The 19,455-nt window shown below is 38.9% G+C and overlaps 1 protein-coding gene across 6 annotated transcripts in view; it reads right to left on the bottom strand.

Annotated features, from left to right (window-relative positions):
• The window catches only part of WDR76 (WD repeat domain 76), a 68,684-nt gene that overhangs the window by 31,983 nt on the left and 17,246 nt on the right, over nt 1-19,455 (bottom strand). For all 6 annotated transcript variants that reach the window (XM_082450096.1, XM_082450098.1, XM_082450099.1 and 3 more), the window contains 3 exons: nt 18,625-18,717; nt 17,271-17,326; nt 1,182-1,308 (listed from right to left, as the gene is read on the bottom strand). In XM_082450096.1, coding sequence (XP_082306222.1) covers nt 1,182-1,308; nt 17,271-17,326; nt 18,625-18,717 — 276 coding nt within the window. The remainder of the gene's footprint in view (nt 1-1,181; nt 1,309-17,270; nt 17,327-18,624; nt 18,718-19,455) is intronic.

Here is a 19,455-nt window from a genome sequence, read left to right as displayed (position 1 = left end):
TTTATATTCTTTTCCATTATGGTTTATCACAGGATACTGAATATAGTTCCCTGTGCTATACAGTAGGACCTTGTTGTTTACCCATCCTATATATAATAGTTTACATCTACTAATCCCAAACTCCCAGTCCTTCCCTCCCCCACCGCCTCCCCCCTTGGCAACCACAAGTCTGTTCTCAATTTCTGTGAGTTTCTGTTTTGTAGATAGGTTCATTTGTGCCATATTTTAGATTCCACATATTAAGTGATATCATATGATATTTGTCTTTCTCTTTCTGTATGTCAGTGTTTTTTAAATCACAGGTTGTAACCCATAGGTCGTGAAATCATTTTAATACATTACAACCAACAGTGTGTTTTAGTGAATGAGAAAAGAACAGACTAGGAAATACAAAAGTGTATCACATGTAGTAAGGATAAATATCATTTCACAAAAGTTTTGTTTCAGTTGTGTGTGTGTGTGTGTGTGTGTGTGTGTGTGTGTGTGTGGAATGGGTTCAATGTAAATGTATTTCTTATCATGGATGGACAGAGGCTTCAAAAAAATTTGAAAGCTACTCTTCCCCTAGCAACTTAATTTGCAATTAGCTCTCAATGCACCAGGCTAATCTTCCAATTTATAATTAAGCACTTAGATACAAAGTATTAAAAACAGTAGGTGCTCCTGAATAAAAAATATACTCATAATCTTATTTAGACAATAAATTTGGTAAATAAAACTCTTTCCACTCACTGATAGCATAAAATTAAACTACAGTAAGAGAACCCCATCACTATTGACATATATTATTTATTTCTAATAATATTAATAACTACCATTTATTGCTTACTAAGTCCTTAATATAATGTAAGAAACTTTATAGATACTATTTCATTTATCCCTCACAACACCTCTTTGAGAGGTTTCTGCTATTGTTGCCATTTTAAAAATGGGGAAACTGGGGCTCAGAAAGACTAAGGAATTTACCCACAATCCCACACAGGGTAAGTCTGCAGAAATATACAATCCAAGCCAGTCTTTTACGAGTTTGAAATCTTACTCATTAAACCATACAACAGCCAAGTATTAAATTAATGAAGTACAAATTAAACACAATTTAATGACTTTTTACTCTACTTTCAAACACTTCAAATTTTTGAGTATTTTATTGGTTAATATATTGTATTTGCACTCTTTCTTACATTTTCATCTGCTACTAATATTGGCTGGGTTGGAGTTGCTGGTAATGAAACTCCTGAAGGATCAACTTTTAGTAATCGCATTGACCTTCTACATCCAGTCCCATTTTCTTTCTTCTTAGGCTTCTTTCTAAAGGAGTGGGGGAAAAAATCATGTTATACTCATAAAAGTTATATGTATTTATTAATATCAAGGAAACAACGTCTAGTAATCTATCTCACAGATATATTCACACATTGCAAAGATGTATATACATGGCTACACTGATTTTTTTTTTTTCTTCGCCACACTGTGCAGCATGTGGAACTTTCCCAACCCAGGATCAAACCCGTGCCCCCTGCCATGGAACCATGGAGTCTCACCCACTGGACCACCAGTGAAGTCCCTACACTGATTTTAATTAAAAGCCTGGAAACATCATAAATGTTCATCATGAGGAGGTGAGGGGTGTTAAATAAATTATGACATACATATCTAGCAGAATATTATGCAGTCATAAAAAAAGAAATAGATTTTTGTGTGCTGATATGACATGAACTCTAAGATACAAGAAGCAAAAACAAGGTCCAGCACATGTTGAATATGGTTCCATTTGCTTTTTTACAAAATATATACACATACATTTGTAATTGCTGAGATTACCTATGGAAGAATACACATGAATCTATTAACAGTGGTTTTCTCTAGGGAAAAGGCCTGGAGAACTAAGGTCTAGGATAGGAAAGAGACTTAAATGTTTCATTGCATGGCCTTCCATATAGTTTACTTTTTAAAATCATATATATACCCTACTTTTTTATGCATTATTTTTTTATTTTAAAAAAGTAGTTCAGAACTTCCAGTTTCCAGTTCCAAATTTAAAGAGCTTGAAAGTCACTGCACTGTCTTATCAAGTAAAAAGCTGAACAGACTGAAAAATCAACTCTTCTAGGATCCTTAAGAGAAATGAGGGCACAGTAGAAACTGCTGAGCCTAATATTGGAGAGACAGACAGGCAAATGCAAGAAGTCACGGCTTATTGGAGCAGACTTAGAAATGGAAACCATCATGGGAACCAGCACCAGGGTAGGAAAGCCTGAACTGTAATTGACCAATTGCTGGAGGTTCAGTGTACACAAGTCTGAGAGTTAAAAACTCCAGGGAAAACTAGACAGCTACATGTAAAAGAATGGAACTAGAATATTTCTCACACCATATACAAAAACAGACTCAAAATGGATTAAAGGCTTTAATGTAAGACCTGAAACCATAAAACTCCTAGAAGAAAACACAGGTACTACACTCTTTGACATTGGTCTTGGCAATATTTTTTGGATGTGTCTCCTCAGGCAAGAGCAACAAAAGCAAAAAATAAACAAATGGGACCTAATCAAACTTAAAAGCTTTTGCAAAACAAAGGAAACCATCAACAAAATGAAAAGGCAACTGACTGAAGGGAAGAAGATTTGTGCAAATGATATGTCCAAGAACAGATTAATATCCAAAATATATAAACAGCTCATACAACTCAACATCAAAAACAAAATAATCTGATTAAACAATGGGCAGAGGACCCAAAGAAGACATAGAGATGGCCAACAGGCACAAATGAAAAGGTTAGATCATCAGGGTGCACCACAACAACTGACACTGTGCTCTAGAGCTCGTGAGCCACAACTACTGAGTCTGCGCGACACAACTACTGAAGCCCATGCACCCTAGAGCCCATGAGTGCACCGCAAGTATTGAGCCCATGCACCACACCTACTGAAGCCCACATGCTCTAGGGCCCGCGTGCCACAACTACTGAGCTAGTGTGCTGCAACTACCAAAGCCCGTGTACCTAGAGCCCATGCTCCGCAACAAGAGAAGCCACCGCAATGAGAAGCCCATGCACTGCAACAAAGAGTAGCCCTCGCTCACTGCAACTAGAGAAAGCCTGCACGCAGCAACAAAGACCCAGTGCAGCCAAAAAAAAAAAAAAAAAAAAAAATGCACCCCAATGTTCATAGCAGCATTTTTTATAATAGACAAGATATGGAAGCAACCTAAAAGTTCATCAACAGATGAATGGATAAAGAAGATGTGGTATATATATATGTGTGTGTATATATATATATATATATATATATATATATATATATATATATGTGTACAATGTAATACTACATAGCCATAAAAAAGTGAAGTTTTCCCATTTGCAACAACATGACTGAAACTGGAGGCTATTATGCTTAGTGAAATAAATCAGTCAGAAAAAGACAAATACTGTTACGTTATCACCTACATGTGGAATCTAAAGCATAAAACGAATGAATATAACAAAACAGAAACAGACTCACAGATATAGAGAACAAACTAGTGGTTACCAGTGGGAGGGAAGAGGGGAGGGGCAAGATAGGGGTAGGAGGTTAAGAGGTACAAACCACTTTGTACAAAATAAATAAGCTACAAGGATATATTTATAGCACAGGGAATACAGCCATCATTATATAGTAACTATAAATAGAGTATAATCTATAAAAATTTTAAATCACCATGTTGTACACCTGAAAATAATATAATATTGTAAATCAACTACACTTAAACTGTACTACTATGAAACCTAATATGAAGACCAAAAATTTGAAATGATCTCTGGCCCATGGCCTTAAAAAGACTGTAACTAGTTCCTTTTAACTTAAATTTTACCACTTTAGCTTAACAATGAGGTATAAAACAAAACCAAGTATACTTGTTATATACTTGGTTAAATACTGGTTAAATTTACCAAAGATTCCTCCAGAAGTCTTTGGTAAATTTAACATTCATTATTAACTTTTATAGTATTAAAATATTATAAGTAATGTGCCAATTTCAAAGTCCTCTAAATCTTTTGTCACAACGATATTTATAGCACTGTAAACAGAACTAAAGCCTGATATCATATATTATTAAAACTGACATTTATCTCCAAAAGAATTTGACCTGTGGTGACTGAACTCTGAAAAAAGTAAAAAGACTGGTAGTTGGAGAAAAGTAGATCTCTCACATTACTTAGTCAATGGCAGTTCCATTGTAATTTAGCCTTAATCTTTTTGCTGAAATGATCTAAATAACAAAAGATCCATAATAAAAATATTTTTTAAAAAATAAATGAGCTATTAAGCCATGAAAAGACATGGGGGAACCTTAAATGCATATTACTAAAAAAAGCAGCCAACCTGAATGAGACTACATACTGTATGATTCCAAATACATGACTGACATTCAGGAAAAGGCAAAACTATGGAGACAAAAAAGACCAGTGATTGCAAGGGGTGAGGGTGATAAGGGATGAAAAAGCAGAGCACAGAGGATTTTAGGGCAGTGAAATACTCTGTACATTATAATGATAGATATATGTCATTATACATTTGTACAAACCCAAAGAATGAACAACACCAAGAGTGAACCCTAAGGTAAACTACAGATCTGGGGTGATTATGATGTATCAAGGTAGGTTCATCCTTCGTAACAAACGTACCACTCTGGTGAGTGATTCTGATAATGGGAGAAGCTATGCATGTGTCGGGCAGGGGATGGAAATCTCTGTAACTTACTCTCAATTTTGCTGTGAAACTAAAACTGCTCTAAAAATAAAATCTTAAAAAAAAAAGAAACCTCAAGGGGGCCTCACCCCCACAATTTTGTAAGATTTATATCCAGGAGCTTGACCAGGCCCTCAAAGTAAATATCAGAGAAAAATCTCCTCATGCTTCTAGCAGAGGGAGGAGAAAAGGAAGAATTTTGAGATAGGCCAGAGCACTCTGTTCTTCTTAACAGGCCTGCCCTCAGGAGAAATTAGTTAACCAGAGCCTAACCTGCTAGGGTATCGTCAGAGGCTAACTGACCTGGCGAAGGGAAATACCCAACAGCAGCCCACTCTTGCCATCTTGTCCAACCTAAGGAGAGACGAAAAAACTAAAACACTTGTGAAGTTCACAGTCCAAAGACATAGGTTCAGTCAGAGACTGAGAACTAATAACAAGACTACAGAATGCTCCCCTCCCCCAACATCTCACCACCACATTGCTAAAGACCTATTTATAACAGTTACTTTTTCTTGGTACATCATGTCCAGTTATCAAGAAAAAATTACAAGACACACTGAAAAGCAAAAAACACAATTTAAAGAAACACAGCAAGCTTCAAAACCAGACATGGCAGAAATGTTGAAATTATCACACTAAGAATTTAAAACAACTGTGATTAACATGCTAAGGGCTCCAATGGATAAAATACACACCATGAAAGAACAGATAAGCAATGTCAACAGGGGGATGTAAATACTAAGAAAGAACCAAAAAGAAATGCCAGAGATCAAAAACACTATAATAGAAATGAAGAACGCCTTTGATGGGCTCAGTAATAGACTTAGACATGGCTGAAGAAAGAATCTCTGACCTTGGGGATATCTCAACAGGAATCTCTAAAACTGAAAAGCAAGGAGAAAAAGACAAAAAACAGAACAGAATAACCAAGAACGTAGATAACTAAAAAAGTATAACATATAAATAATGGGAATACAAGAAAGAGAAGAAAAAAAGTAATAGAAGAAATATTTGAAATAATAACTGAAAATTCCCCCAAATTAGTGTCAGACACCAAACCACAGATCTAGAAAGCTCAGAGAACATCAAGCAAGGTAAATGCAAAAACAAAAACGAAAACAAACAAAGAAAACCTACAACTAGGCAATTCATTTCCAAACTACAGAAAAATCAAAGATAAAATCCTGAAAGGAGCCAGAAGGAAAAAACCACTTCACCTACAGAGAACAAAGATAGAAATTAAATCTGTCTTCTCAGAAACCATGCAGGCAAGGAGAGAGTGAAAATATTTAGAGTGTAGAGAGAAAAGTAAAACCCAACCTAGAATTATGTACCCTGGGAAGTTATCCATCAAAGGAAAAGCAAATTAGGAACTTCTGAGACAGTGAACACAGAGAGATGCTAGAAGAGTGATGCTCTCAGAGAGAGATGGAAGCTCTGTGCCCTTTCCCCATGCCTTGCCTGATGCATCTATCCCAGCTGGCTGTTCTTGAGTCATATCCATTGTAATAAACAGCACAAGGTGAGTGGTGCTCTTGAGAACCTTCTGTGATTACTACTCACACCTTTTCCAGGGACACTTTCTTAAAAGGACCAACAAGCATCCAGTTTACTCAGATATAATCCCAGATTCATGGAGTTGTTGCTGACCAGATTACACCTGTCTCACTAAGACTGGAGTTTCCGGACGAAAAGACAAGATGGCAGAGTAGAAGGAAGTGAGCTCACCTCTTTTTACGTAAACACCAAAATCACAACTAACTGCTGAACAACCATCAACAAAAACACTCTGGAAGCTACGAAAAGATACCCTACATCCAAAGACAAAGAAGAAGCCACAAGGAGATGGTACAAGGGGCACAGTCGCAATAAAATCAAATCCCATACCTGCCAGGTGGATGACTCACAAACTGGAAAATAATTATACCACAGAAGTTCTCCCACAGGAGGGAGAACCCCACATCAGCATCTACAGCCTGGGTTTCTGGCAACAGGAGAAGAAGTCCCCAGAGAACCTGGCTTTGAAGGCCAGTTTGATCACAGGAATTCCACAGGACTGGGGAAACAGAAATTCCACTCTTGGAGGGCACACACAAGGTCTCATGCGCACCAGGACTCAGGGAAAAAAGCAGTGACCTCAAAAGAGACTGTGCCAGCCCTACCTGCCAATAATGGAGGGTCTCCAGTGGAGGCAGGAGTGGCTGTGGCTCACTGCAGGGACAAAGACACTGGTGGCAGTAGTTCTGGGGAGTACTCATCAGTGTGAGCCTTCCTGGAGGCCACCAATTTCTCACCAAGACCTGGCCCCACCCAACAACCTGAAGCTTCCATTACTGGGACCCCATGGCCAAACAACCAACAGGGCAGGACACAGCCCCACCCATCAGCAGACAGGTTACTTAAAGTATTCCTGAGCACAAAGCTGCCCACTAAACACACAGCATGACCCAGCCCTGCCCAACAGAGGGACAAGACCCAGCTCCACACCCCAGTGGGCAGTAACCAGTCCCTCCCACCAGAAAGCCTGCACAAGCCTCTTAGACAGCCTCATCCACCAGGGAGCAGGCAGCAGAAGGAAGAAGCAATACAACCCTGCAGCCTGCAGAATGAACACCACAATCACAGGAAGTTAGACAAAATGAGACGGCAGAGAAACATATCCCACACTAAGGAACATGATAAAACCCCAGAAGAACAATTAAATGAAGTGGAGAAAGGCAATCTACCTGAAAAAGAATTCAGAGTAATGATAGTATAGATTATCCAAGATCTCAGAAAAAGAATGGACGTACAGATTCAGAAGATACAAGAAATGTTTAACAAAGACCTAGAAGAACTAAACAACAAACAAACAGAAGTGGACAATACAATAACTGAAATGAAAAATACACTAGAAGGAAGCACCAACAGAATAACTGAGGCAGAAGAAAGAATGAGCGAGCTGGAAGAAAGAATGGTGGAAATCACTGCTGCAGAATAAAATAAAAAATAAAAAGAAATGAGGAAAGATGGTGGAGGAGTAAGACGTGGAGATCACCTTCCTCCCCACAAATACATCAAAACTACATCTACATGTGGAACAGTTCCTATAGAACACATACTGAACACTGGCAGAAGACCTCAGACTTTCCAAAAGGCAAGAAACTCCCCACGTACCTTGGTAGGGCAAAAGAAAAAAGGAAAAGCAAAGACAGAAGAATAGGGACGGGACCTGTACCTCTGCGAGGGAGCTGTGAAGTAGGAAAAGTTTCCACACAGTAGGAAGCCCCTTCACTGGTGGGGATTGGAGGCGGGGGGGGAAGCTTCAGAGCCACGGAGGAGAGGAGAGCAGAGCAACACGGGTGGAGAGGGCAAAGCAGAGAGATTCCTGCAAAGAGGATCAGTGCTGACAGCACTCACCAGCCTGAGAGGCTTGTCTGCTCACACGCCGGGGTGGGCGGGAGCTGGGAGCTGAGGCTCGGGCTTCAGAGTTCAGATCCCAGGGAGAGAACTGGGGTTGGCTGCGTGAACACAGCCTGAAGGGGGCTAGTGCACCACAGCTAGCCGGAAGGGAGTCCAGGAAAAAGTCTGGACCTGCCTAAAAGGCAAGAGACCATTGTTTCAGGGTGCGCGAGGAGAGACGATTCAGAGCACCACCTAAACGAGCTCCAGAGACAGATGCGAGCCACAGCTATCAGCAGGGACACCAGAGATGGGCATGAAATGCTAAGGCTGCTGCTGCAGCCATCAAGAAGCCTGTGTGCAAACACAGGTCACTATCCATACCTCCCCTCCCGGGAGCCTGTGCAGCCCGCCACTGTAAGGTCCCGTGATCCAGGGACAACTTCCATGGGAGAACACATGGCATGCCTCACACTGTTGCAACGTCACGCCAGTCTCTGCCACCGCAGGCTCTCCCCACATTCCGTACCACTCCCTCCCCCCAGTCTGAGTGAAGAAATCAAAAGAAGAAAGAAAAGAATACATAGAAACAAATGACAATGAAAACACGATGACCCAAAACCTTTGGGACACAAAAAAAGCACTTCTGTAGGGAAGTTTATAGCAATTCAATCTCACCTCAAGAAACAACAAAAATCTCAAATAAACAACTTAACCTTACACCTAAAGCAATTAGAGAAAGAAGAACAAAAAACCCCCCAAAGTTAGCAGAAGGAAAGAAATCATAAAGACCAGATCAGAAATAAATGAAAAAGAAATGAAGGAAACAATAGCAAAGATCAATAAAACTAAAAGCTGGTTCTTTGAGAAGATAAACAAAATTGATAAACCATTAGCCAGATACATCAAGAAGAAAAGGGAGAAGACTCAAATCAACTGAATTAGAAATGAAAAAGGAGAAGTAACAACTGACACTGCAGAAATACAAAGGATCATGAGAGATTACTACAAGCAACTATATGCCAATAAAATGGACAACCTGGAAGAAATGGACAAATTCTTAGAAAAGCACAACCTTCCAAGACTGAACCAGGAAGAAATAGAAAATATGAACAGATGAATCACAAACACTGAAATTGAAACTGTGATTAAAAATCTTCCAGCAAATAAAGGCCCAAGAGGGACTTCACTGGTGGAGCAGTGGTGAAGAATCCACCTGCCAATGCAGGGGACACGGGTTCAAGCCCTGGTCCGGGAAGATCCCACATGCCGCGGAGCAACTAAGCCCGTGCACCACAACTACTGAGCCTGTGCTCTAGAGCCCATGAGCCACAACTACTGAGCCCACGTGCCACAACTACTGGTGCCCGCGCACCTAGAGCCTGTGCTCCACAACAAGAGAAGCCGCTGCAATGAGAAGTCCGACCACCGCAGCGAAGAGTAGCCCCTGCTCGCCACAACTAGAGAAAGCCCGCACGCAGCAACGAAGACCAAACACAACCAAAAATAAATAAATAAATAAACAAACAAACAAACTAAAGGTCCAGGACCAGATGGCTTCACAGGCGAATTCTATCAAACATTTAGAGAAGAGCTAACATCTGTCCTTCTCAAACTCTTCCAAAATACAGCAGACGGAGGAACACTCCCAGACTCATTCTACGAGGCAACCATCACCCTGATACCAAAACCAGACAAGGATGACACAAAAAAAGAAAACTACAGGCCAATATCACTGATGAACATAGATGCAAAAATCCTCAACAAAACACTAGCAAATAGTTTGTCTATAGTTTCTTAACTATAAATGAAAAATGGATCTTGAAAATTACACATATTGGTTTTTTCACTTGATATGTCTGACTTGCGCTCCTCCAAAAAATAAAATACGAGCAAATAGAATTCAAAAGCACATTAAAAGAATCATACACCATGATCAAGTGGGGTTTATCCCCGGAAGGCAAGGATTCTTCAATATACACAAATCAATCAGTGTAATAAACCATATTAACAAATTCAAGGAGAACAACCATATGATCATCTCAATAGATGCAGAAACAGCTTTCGACAAAATTCAACACCCATTTATGATAAAAACCCTCCAGAATGTAGGCACAGAGGGAACTTACCTCAACATAATTAAGGCCATATATGACAAACCCACAGCCAACATCGTTCTCAATGGTGAAAAACTGAAACCATTTCCACTAAGATCAGGAACCAGACAAGACTGCCCACTCTCACCACTATTATTCAACATAGTTTTGAAAGTTTTAGCCACAGCAATCAGACAAGAAAAAGAAATAAAAGGAATCCAAATCAGAAAAGAAGAAGTAAAACTGTCACTGTTTGCAAATGACACGATACTATACATAGAGATGGTGAGATATATCATGCTCTTGGATCAGAAGAATCAATATTGTGAAAATGACTATTCTACCCAAAGCAATCTACAGATTCAGTGCAATCCCTATCAAATTACCAATGGCATTTTCACAGAACTAGAACAAAAAATCTTAAAATTTGTATGGACACACAGAAGACCCTGAATAGCCAAAGCAGTCTTGAGGAAGAAAAATGGAGCTGGAGGAATCAGACTCCCAGACTTCACACTATACTACAAACCTACAGTAATCAAGACAGTATGGTACTGGCACAAAAACAGAAATATAGATCAATGGAACAGGATAGAAAGCTCAGAGATAAACCCATGCACATATGGTCACCTTATTTTTGATAAAGGAGGCAAGAATATACAATGGCGAAAAGACAGCCTCTTCAATAAGTGGTGCTGGGAAAACTGGACAGCTACATGTAAAAGAATGAAATTAGAACACTTCCTGACACCATACACAAAAATAAACTCAAAATGGATTAAAGACCTAAATGTAAGACCAGATACTATAAAACCCTTAGAGGAAAACATAGGAAAAACACTCTTTGACATAAACCAGCAAGATCTTTTTTGACTCACCTCCTAGAGTAACGAAAATAAAATCAAAAATAAACAAATGGGACCTAATGAAACTTAAAAGCTTTTGCACAGCAAAGGAAACCATAAACAAGACGAAAAGACAACCCTCAGAATGGGAGAAAATATTTGCAAACGAAGCAACTGACAAAGGATTAATCTCCAAAATATACAAACAGCTCATGCACCTCAATATCAAAACAACAAACGACCCAATCAAAAAATGGGCGTTAAGACCTACATAGACATTTCTCCAAAGAAGATATACAGATGGCCAAGAGGCACATGAAAAGATGCTCAACATCACTAATCATTAGAGAAATGCAAATCAAAACTACAATGAGGTATCACCTCATTCCAGTGAAAACGGCCATCATCAAAAAATCTACAAACAATAAATGCTGGAGAGGGTGTAGACAAAAGGGAACCCTCTTGCACTGTTGGTGAGAATGTAAATTGATACAGTCACTATGGAGAACAGTACTGAGGTTCCTTAAAAAACTAAAAACAGAACTACCATATGACCCAGCAATCCCCCTATTGGGCATATACCCTGAGAAAACCATAATTCAAAATGACACATGTACCCCAATGTTCACTGCAGCACTATTTACAACAGCCAAGACATGGAAACAACCTAAATGTCCAATGACAGATGAGTGGATAAAGAAGATGTGGTACATATATACAATGGAATATTACTCAACCATAAAAAGGAACGAAATTGGGTCATTTGTAGAGATGTGGATGGACCTAGAGTCTGTCATACAGAGTGAAGTAAGTCAGAGAAAAACAAATATCGTATATTAATGCATAAATGTGGAATATAGAAAAATGCTACAGATGAACCTATTTCCAGGGCAGGAACAGAGATGCAGACATAGAGAACGGACATGTGGACGTGGCGGGGGTGGAGGGGTGGGAGGGGAGGGTGGGATGAACTGGGAGATTAGGATTGACATATATACACTACAATGTGTAAAACAGATAGCTAGTGGGAACCTGCTGTATAGCACAGGGAGCTAAGCTCGGTGCTCTGTGATGACCTAGATGGGTGGGATGGGGAGGTGGGGGGTGGGAGGGAGGTCCAAGAGGGAGGGAATATATGTGTACATATAGCTGAGCCACTTCGTTGTACAGCAGAAACTAACACAACACTGTAAAGCAATTATACTCCAATTAAGAAAAAGAAAGAAATAAAAGAGGAGACTCGCTACAGATCCTACGGACATTAGAAAGGTAATAAAGAAATAATATGAACAACTCAATGCCCACATATTGAAAACCTAGATGAAATGGACCAATTCCTTGAAACATACAATTTGCCAAAACTCATATAAGAAACAATCTGAATAGGCCTGTATTTATTAAAGAAATTGAACTAGTAATTAATAACCTTCCAAAACAGAAAGCACCAGGCTGATATGGGTGAACTAGTGAATTCTACCACACATTGAAGGGAAAAATTAAACCAATTCCCTACAATCTTTTTCAGAGGACAGAAGCAGAGGGAATACTACCTAACTCATTCTATGAGGCTAACATTACTGTGATATCAAAACCAGACAGACATTACAAGAACAGAAAACTACAGATCAATATCTCTCATGAGCCGAGATGCAAAAACCCTCAACAGAATATTAGTAAATTGAATCCAACAATGTATAAAATGTATTATAAACCACAACCAACTGGAATATATCCCAGGCATGCAGCACTAGCTCAACACACAATAATCAATTAATGTAATCCACCCATCAACAGGCTGAAAAAAAAATTGCATGATCTTATCAATAACTGCAGGAAAAGCATTTGGCAAATCCCAACACCCATTCAGAATAAAAATTCTCAGTAAACTGAAAATAGAGGGGAACTTCCTCCACGAAATAAAATCTACAAAAAACCCTATAGCTAACATAATATTTAGTGGTGAGAAATGCCAAGCTTTCCCACTGAGATCAGGTACAAGGCAAGATGTCCTCTCTCACCACTCCTTTTCAACACTGTCGGACTCCCCTGGTGGCGCAGTGGTTGAGAATCCACCTGCCAATGCAGGGGACATGGGTTCAAACCCTGGTCCAGGAAGATCCCACATGCCGCGGAGCAATTACGCCCATGCGCCACAACTGAGCCTGCACTCTAGAGCCCGCGAGCCACAACTACTGAGCCCACATGCCACAACTACTGAAGCCCGTGTGCCTAGAGCCCATCCTCCACAACAAGGAAGCCACTGCAATGAGAAGCCCGCATACCACAAGGAAGAGAAACCCCCTCTCGCCACAACTAGAGAAAGCCCAGGTGCAGCAATGAAGACCCAACACAGCCAAAAAATAATTAATTAATTAACTAACTAACAACAACAAAAAAACCCCACTGTGCTGAAAGTTCTAGCTAATGCAATAATAGAAGAAAAGGAAATAAATGGTATAAAGATTGGGAAGAAAGAAATAAAACTGTATTTGTTCACAAATGACATGATAGTCTATTTAGAAAATTCTAAAGAATGGATAAGGGCTTCCTTGGTGGCGCAGTGGTTGAGAATCTGCCTGCCAACGCAGGGGACACAGGTTCGAGCCCTGGTCTGGGAAGATCCCACATGCCGCGGAGCAACTAGGTCCGTGAGCCACAACTACTGAGCCTGCGCGTCTGGAGCCTGTGCTCCGCAACAAGAGAGGCCGCGACAGTGAGAGGCCCGCGCACCGCAATGAAGAGTGGCCCCCGCTCGCCGCAACTAGAGAAAGCCCTCGCACAGAAATGAAGACCCAACACAGCCAAATAAATAAATAAATAAAATTAATTTATTAAAAAAAAAAAAAAGAATGGATAAAAATATTCCTGGAAGTAATAAGTGATTATAGCAAGGTTGTAGGATACAGGGTTAATATACAAAAGTCAACTGATTTCCTATATACCAGCAAGAAACAAGTGAAATTTGAAATTTAAAGTACAATCCATTTAAGTTATAAACCAAAACAAAATGAAATACTTAGGCATAAATCTAAGAAAATATTTATAAAATTTATATGAGGAAAACTACAAAACTCTGATGATAGAAATCAAAGAACTAAATAAATGGAGAGATTATCCATGTTCTTTGATAAGAAGACATATTGTCAAGATGTCAGTTCTTCCCAACTTAATCTATAGATTCAAAGCAATCCCAATCAAAATCCCAGCAAGTTATTTTGCGGATATTGACAAACTGATTCTACAGTTTATACAGGGAGGCAAAAGACACAGAAGAACTAACACAATATTTAAGGAGAAGAACAAAGTTAGAGGACTGACTACCCAATGTCAAAACTTAAAGCCATGGGCTTCCCTGGTGGCGCAGTGGTTGAGAATCTGCCTGCTAATGCAGGGAACACGGGTTCAAGCCCTGGTCTGGGAGGATCCCACATGCCGCGGAGCGGCTGGGCCCGTGAGCCACAATTACTGAGCCTGCGTGTCTGGAGCCTGTGCTCCGCAACAAGAGAGGCCGCGATAGTGAGAGGCCCGCGCACAGCGATGAAGAGTGGCCCCCACTTGCCACAACTAGTGAAAGCCCTCGCACAGAAACGAAGACCCAACATAGCCATAAATTAAAAATAAATAAATAAATAAAAATTAAAAAAAAAAAAAAAAACTTAAAGCCATAATAAGCAAAAGTGTGATATTGACAAAAGAAACAATTCAACTGTCCATCAACATAGCACATTCATACAGAAGAAAAAACATGATGAAGTAAAGCTGTACACATCAACATGAATGAATTTTAAAACATAAAGATATAGGGACTTCCCTGGTGGCGCAGTGGTTGAGAATCCGCCTGCCAGTGCAGGGGACATGGGTTTGATCCCTGGTCCAGGAAGATCCCACATGCCGCCGAGCAACTAAGCCCATGCACCACAACTACTGAGCCTGCACTGTAGAGCCCACAAGCCACAACTACTGAAGCCCACATGCCTAGAGCCAGTGCTCCGCAACAAGAGAAGCCACCGCAATGAGAAGCCCGTGCACCACAATGAAGAGTAGCCCCCGTTTGCCACAACTAGAGAAAGCCCGCGTGCAGCAATGAAGACCCAACACAGCCAAAAATAAATAAATAAATAATTTTTAAAAAATAAAATAAAATAAAACATAAAGATATAAAAATGAGCAAAATAAAATCCCAGAATATAAAAATGGCACATTGTATGTCAATATAAAAAACAGGACAAAATAAGCAAAATACTGTTTAAATATACATTCACAGGTGGTAAAACTATAAATAAATACAAGGAGTGATTATCACAGAATTCAGCATAATGGACTTCCTTGACAGTCCAGTGGTTAAGAATCAGCCTTCCAATGCAGGGGATGCGGGTTTGATCCTTGGTCGGGGAACTAAGATCCCACATGCTGCGGGGCAACTAAGACCACATGCTCTAGAGTCCACGCACCGTAACTACAGAGAAGCCCACGTGCCGCAACGAAAGATCCCGTGTGCCACAACTAAGACCCCATGCAGCCAAATAAATAAATAAATAAGAATTCACATAATGACTGTTATCTGGAGGGAGGGTCTTAAGAGGTACTATAAATTTCTATTGACCTGGATGGCAAGTACATGGATGGGTGCTTGAATTACTATTATTTTTTCAACTATACAAATACTTCATATGTGGGGACTTCCATGGTGGCACAGTGATTAAGAATCCGCCTGCCAATACAGGGGACACGGGTTCGATCCCTGGTCCGGGAAGATCCCACATGCCATGGAGCAACTAAGCCCGGGTGCCACAACTACTGAGCCTGCACTCTAGAGACCGTGTGCCACAACTACTGAAGCCCGTGTGCCTAGAGCCAGTGCTCCACAACAAGAGAACCCACTGCAATGAGAAGCCCGTGCACCACAACAAAGAGTAGCCCCTGCTCGCTGCAACTAGAGAAAGCCCACACGCACAGCAACGCAGACCCAACACAGCCAAAAATAAATAAATAAATTTTTAAAAAAATAAATTGATTAATAAAAAAATACTTCATATGTGCTTCTTTGTATGTATAATATATTTAGTAATTTTTTAAAACTTAAACCCCTCTAGATTGGCATAATGCCAACTTTACAGATAAGGAAAGAAAATTACATAAATCGTCCAAAGTTAATACCACAGCTATAAGTTCCTGAATTGAAACTTGAAATCATGTTTGCCAAATTTCAAAAGCTATGCTCTTTCCTCTATATTATATAACTTCTGCTCTATCTACTGGATACTAATACTTATACAACTACTAAGTGCTGGAATTCTGTGACTTAGGTGAGGAAAAAAACATTAATCTTTGCTAATAAAAATTATGCAAATATAAGCTAATGACCAATTGACAACAGAACCGGTGCTATTATCTTCCAGTGTTAATGATGTTCCTCCTGTAATAATTTTTCACACTCGCAGATACCTGGTCATAATTAAAGGTTTAGCTTTTCTCAAGCTAGCTGACCTGTATGAGAATCAAACCAATTAAATGATGCTACATTTCATTAGCATCTAGCACTAAAAAAATGGCCTACTGATGCCAAGATTTTCAGTTTCTTCACTTATACATAAGCCCTGCTAAAATGAAGAGGAGAGAAACCTAAAGAATCCTGGAGTTCAAATCCTGAAGCTTCCACTTAAGAACTACTTTGACCTTGAGCAAATTATCAGTACTTTACCTCTTTGAGCCTGTTTTCTATCCCACAAAATTTTTGCCAGAAATAAATGAGATAATGCAGTATAAAAATTTTAGGTCACTGCACTGTATTTCATAGATGTGCAACAAATGCTCATTTCCTTCCTTTATTCTAGGAATGGGAAAGAAAAAACAAATTGAGAAGCAAAAAGACAGCCAGAAAAATAAAGTAGAAGAGTCCTTAAGAACAGTTTCTCAGACAAAAATAAGAACAATTTAGTGGTAATAAAGATTTCTCTCCATTAGCAGCAATAATAAATATAAACAAAATTCAGCTCTCAAGATTCTATTCCTGTATAGTCCTTTAATGAAGATGAGAACTTTAGAGTTATTAAAAGGTAGCATTCCCTCAGAGTTCCTATAAAGGATTAAGATTAAATTACATTAAATTACAGAGTTTCTGATCTGCTATTTATTTTACTATGTTGAACCAGTTTTTCAAATTATAAAACAACTCAGCAGTATATCATGGTACAGGAAATGTAAACCAAATCTTTTACCTTTTGGATTCAGGAGGCTGTCTCTTCTTTATCATTTCACGGAGCCTTGCAGCTGACTGCAAAATACACAAAACATACACATGTAAAAAAACACTATCTTATAACTACATAGCTTTCCTTCTAAAATATTAAGTATCTGCTACTGTATCCACACTAAACCAAGATCTATATAGGAACTAAAGAACCTTGAGATATGATACCTGTTCTTCTAGTAGACATGAGACAAATACACTATCAATAATAAAGACAAGTATATAATACTATCTAATATACTGACATTCTGATACCTTGGACCAGGTTGCTAACAAGTTTACATGATTAAACATTAAACATTTATCAAATATACTATTACAAATTTAAAAGTTTAAACTCTACTACAGGCAATCCTACTTTGGTGTTTTCCAGAAAAGTTACAGGTTATACTTCCACAAATCAAATCAGAATTTCTGTTAACTAAAATCAAAATCAGAGATACTTTTGTCTAAATTTCTTATGAATTTTCAACTGTTAGTGACTCAACAATTTAGTCCCTTATATTAACTCGCCCTCCCTCCCCTCAAGATGCAAATACACACTGAATATTTAGGAATCTGGTATTCAGAGAAACCAAACAGTTATTTAATAAAGCCAAGGATTTAATGTATTTTGGGGGAAAACATCACACACCCTCCTAAACAGCTATTCTCTCACACATAGAAATTTTACCCCAGTGTGAAGACCTTCAGTGTAAATTATACCTTTAGTAATAATGATTATAAAACATTACCATACTTCTGGCCACTTATCCTTAAAGTTTCCTATACAAAGCATATTCCCATCTATTCTTTTTTTTTTTTGGCCTTGCCACACTGCATGAGGGATCTTAGTTCCCTGACCAGGGATTGAACCTGCACCCCCTGCAATGGAAGCTCGGAATCTTAACCATGGGACCTCCAGGAAAGTTCCTCGCATCTATTCTTAAAGTTTAAAAAAAAAAAAGCCGTCCTCTCTCTCCTCTACCACACATCCCTTAACCCATCCCTCCCACTTCACCTTTAACCTTTAGTTAAAGCAACCTCTTGGAACATACCCTGTTTCTTTGAATCCAAGACAACTATTCGTAAGACACCATTATTTTATGTACCACCAAAAAAGGCGTTAGGGGAAGCTGCCAGTTATAGTTTTAATATGCCAATTTCAAAAAAAATGTCTTGGAATCAATAAAATATGGTAACCTCTTTCTATTAAGTGAAAATCTTGCTCCTAGTTTTACCCTCCCTCATTTGACACTATGAAACCTGATACTATGAGTATTTTATCAACCTACTGGCAAGAGGAATAGTATCTCAGTTTTAATTAGAAACTCCACACAAACCTCAGACAACTGAAGAGAAGCAAAAAAGTTTGCATTTTCTGATATGTTCTTCAGTCTCTTCTTTTCGTATGGTGACAATCCTGAAAAATCATCCTATGAAATTACACCAAAAAGATTGTTACTTTACATAATCCATAGCAAAAGTGCCTCGCAAAACTAGTTGTTGCATTCTCTGCATGTATATTTTTCTTTGAATTGCACCTACTCTAATTATTTTATGTTATCTTACCAAACAGCACATAATCTTTGCTGCATTGAATATTGAGATAAAGAGTCTGAGTTTAGGATAATCACAGAATATATGTATGGCTTCCCAATTAAATAACAAGTGATCTGATGTCAGAAGTCAGGTAGTGTAACCTAATAGCACATTACTTCCTACTGGCCGTTAATTGTACTATTTCTCAAAGTTATCTTTTTATTAAACAAAACAAGAAAAAACTCAATAACAGAAATTTTTAAATTCATTGAAATGGTTAAAGAAATTCAGAAAAGAGAACAAAGAAAGAGAAACACATGGGCAAAAAAGACAACTTTGAACTAGAAAATCTTGGAGGTCCAATATCCAACTAATAGTTGCAGGGGGAAAAAAGGAGCAGAGAAAATTGAGGAGAGAAAATCATTAGAGAAATAATACAAGAAAGTTTCTCAAAACCGAAGAAATGAGTTACAAGATTAAAAGGGCCTGGCGTGTATGCAACACAATGAATGAAAAAAGACTCAAGCCTAGGCACATCATCACAAAATTTCTCAGTTCCTGAGATGGGTGAGTTAAGAGAAGATCCCAAAAGCTTGCAGAGGGAAAAATAGACCACAAAGAACCAAGAATCA

Source organism: Balaenoptera physalus (genome assembly GCF_965194825.1).
Source record: "Balaenoptera physalus genome assembly, chromosome: 2".
Lineage (NCBI taxonomy): Eukaryota > Metazoa > Chordata > Mammalia > Artiodactyla > Balaenopteridae > Balaenoptera > Balaenoptera physalus.
Note: the sequence above shows the minus strand (reverse complement) of the source record. Positions and strands in the feature narration are given on the sequence as shown.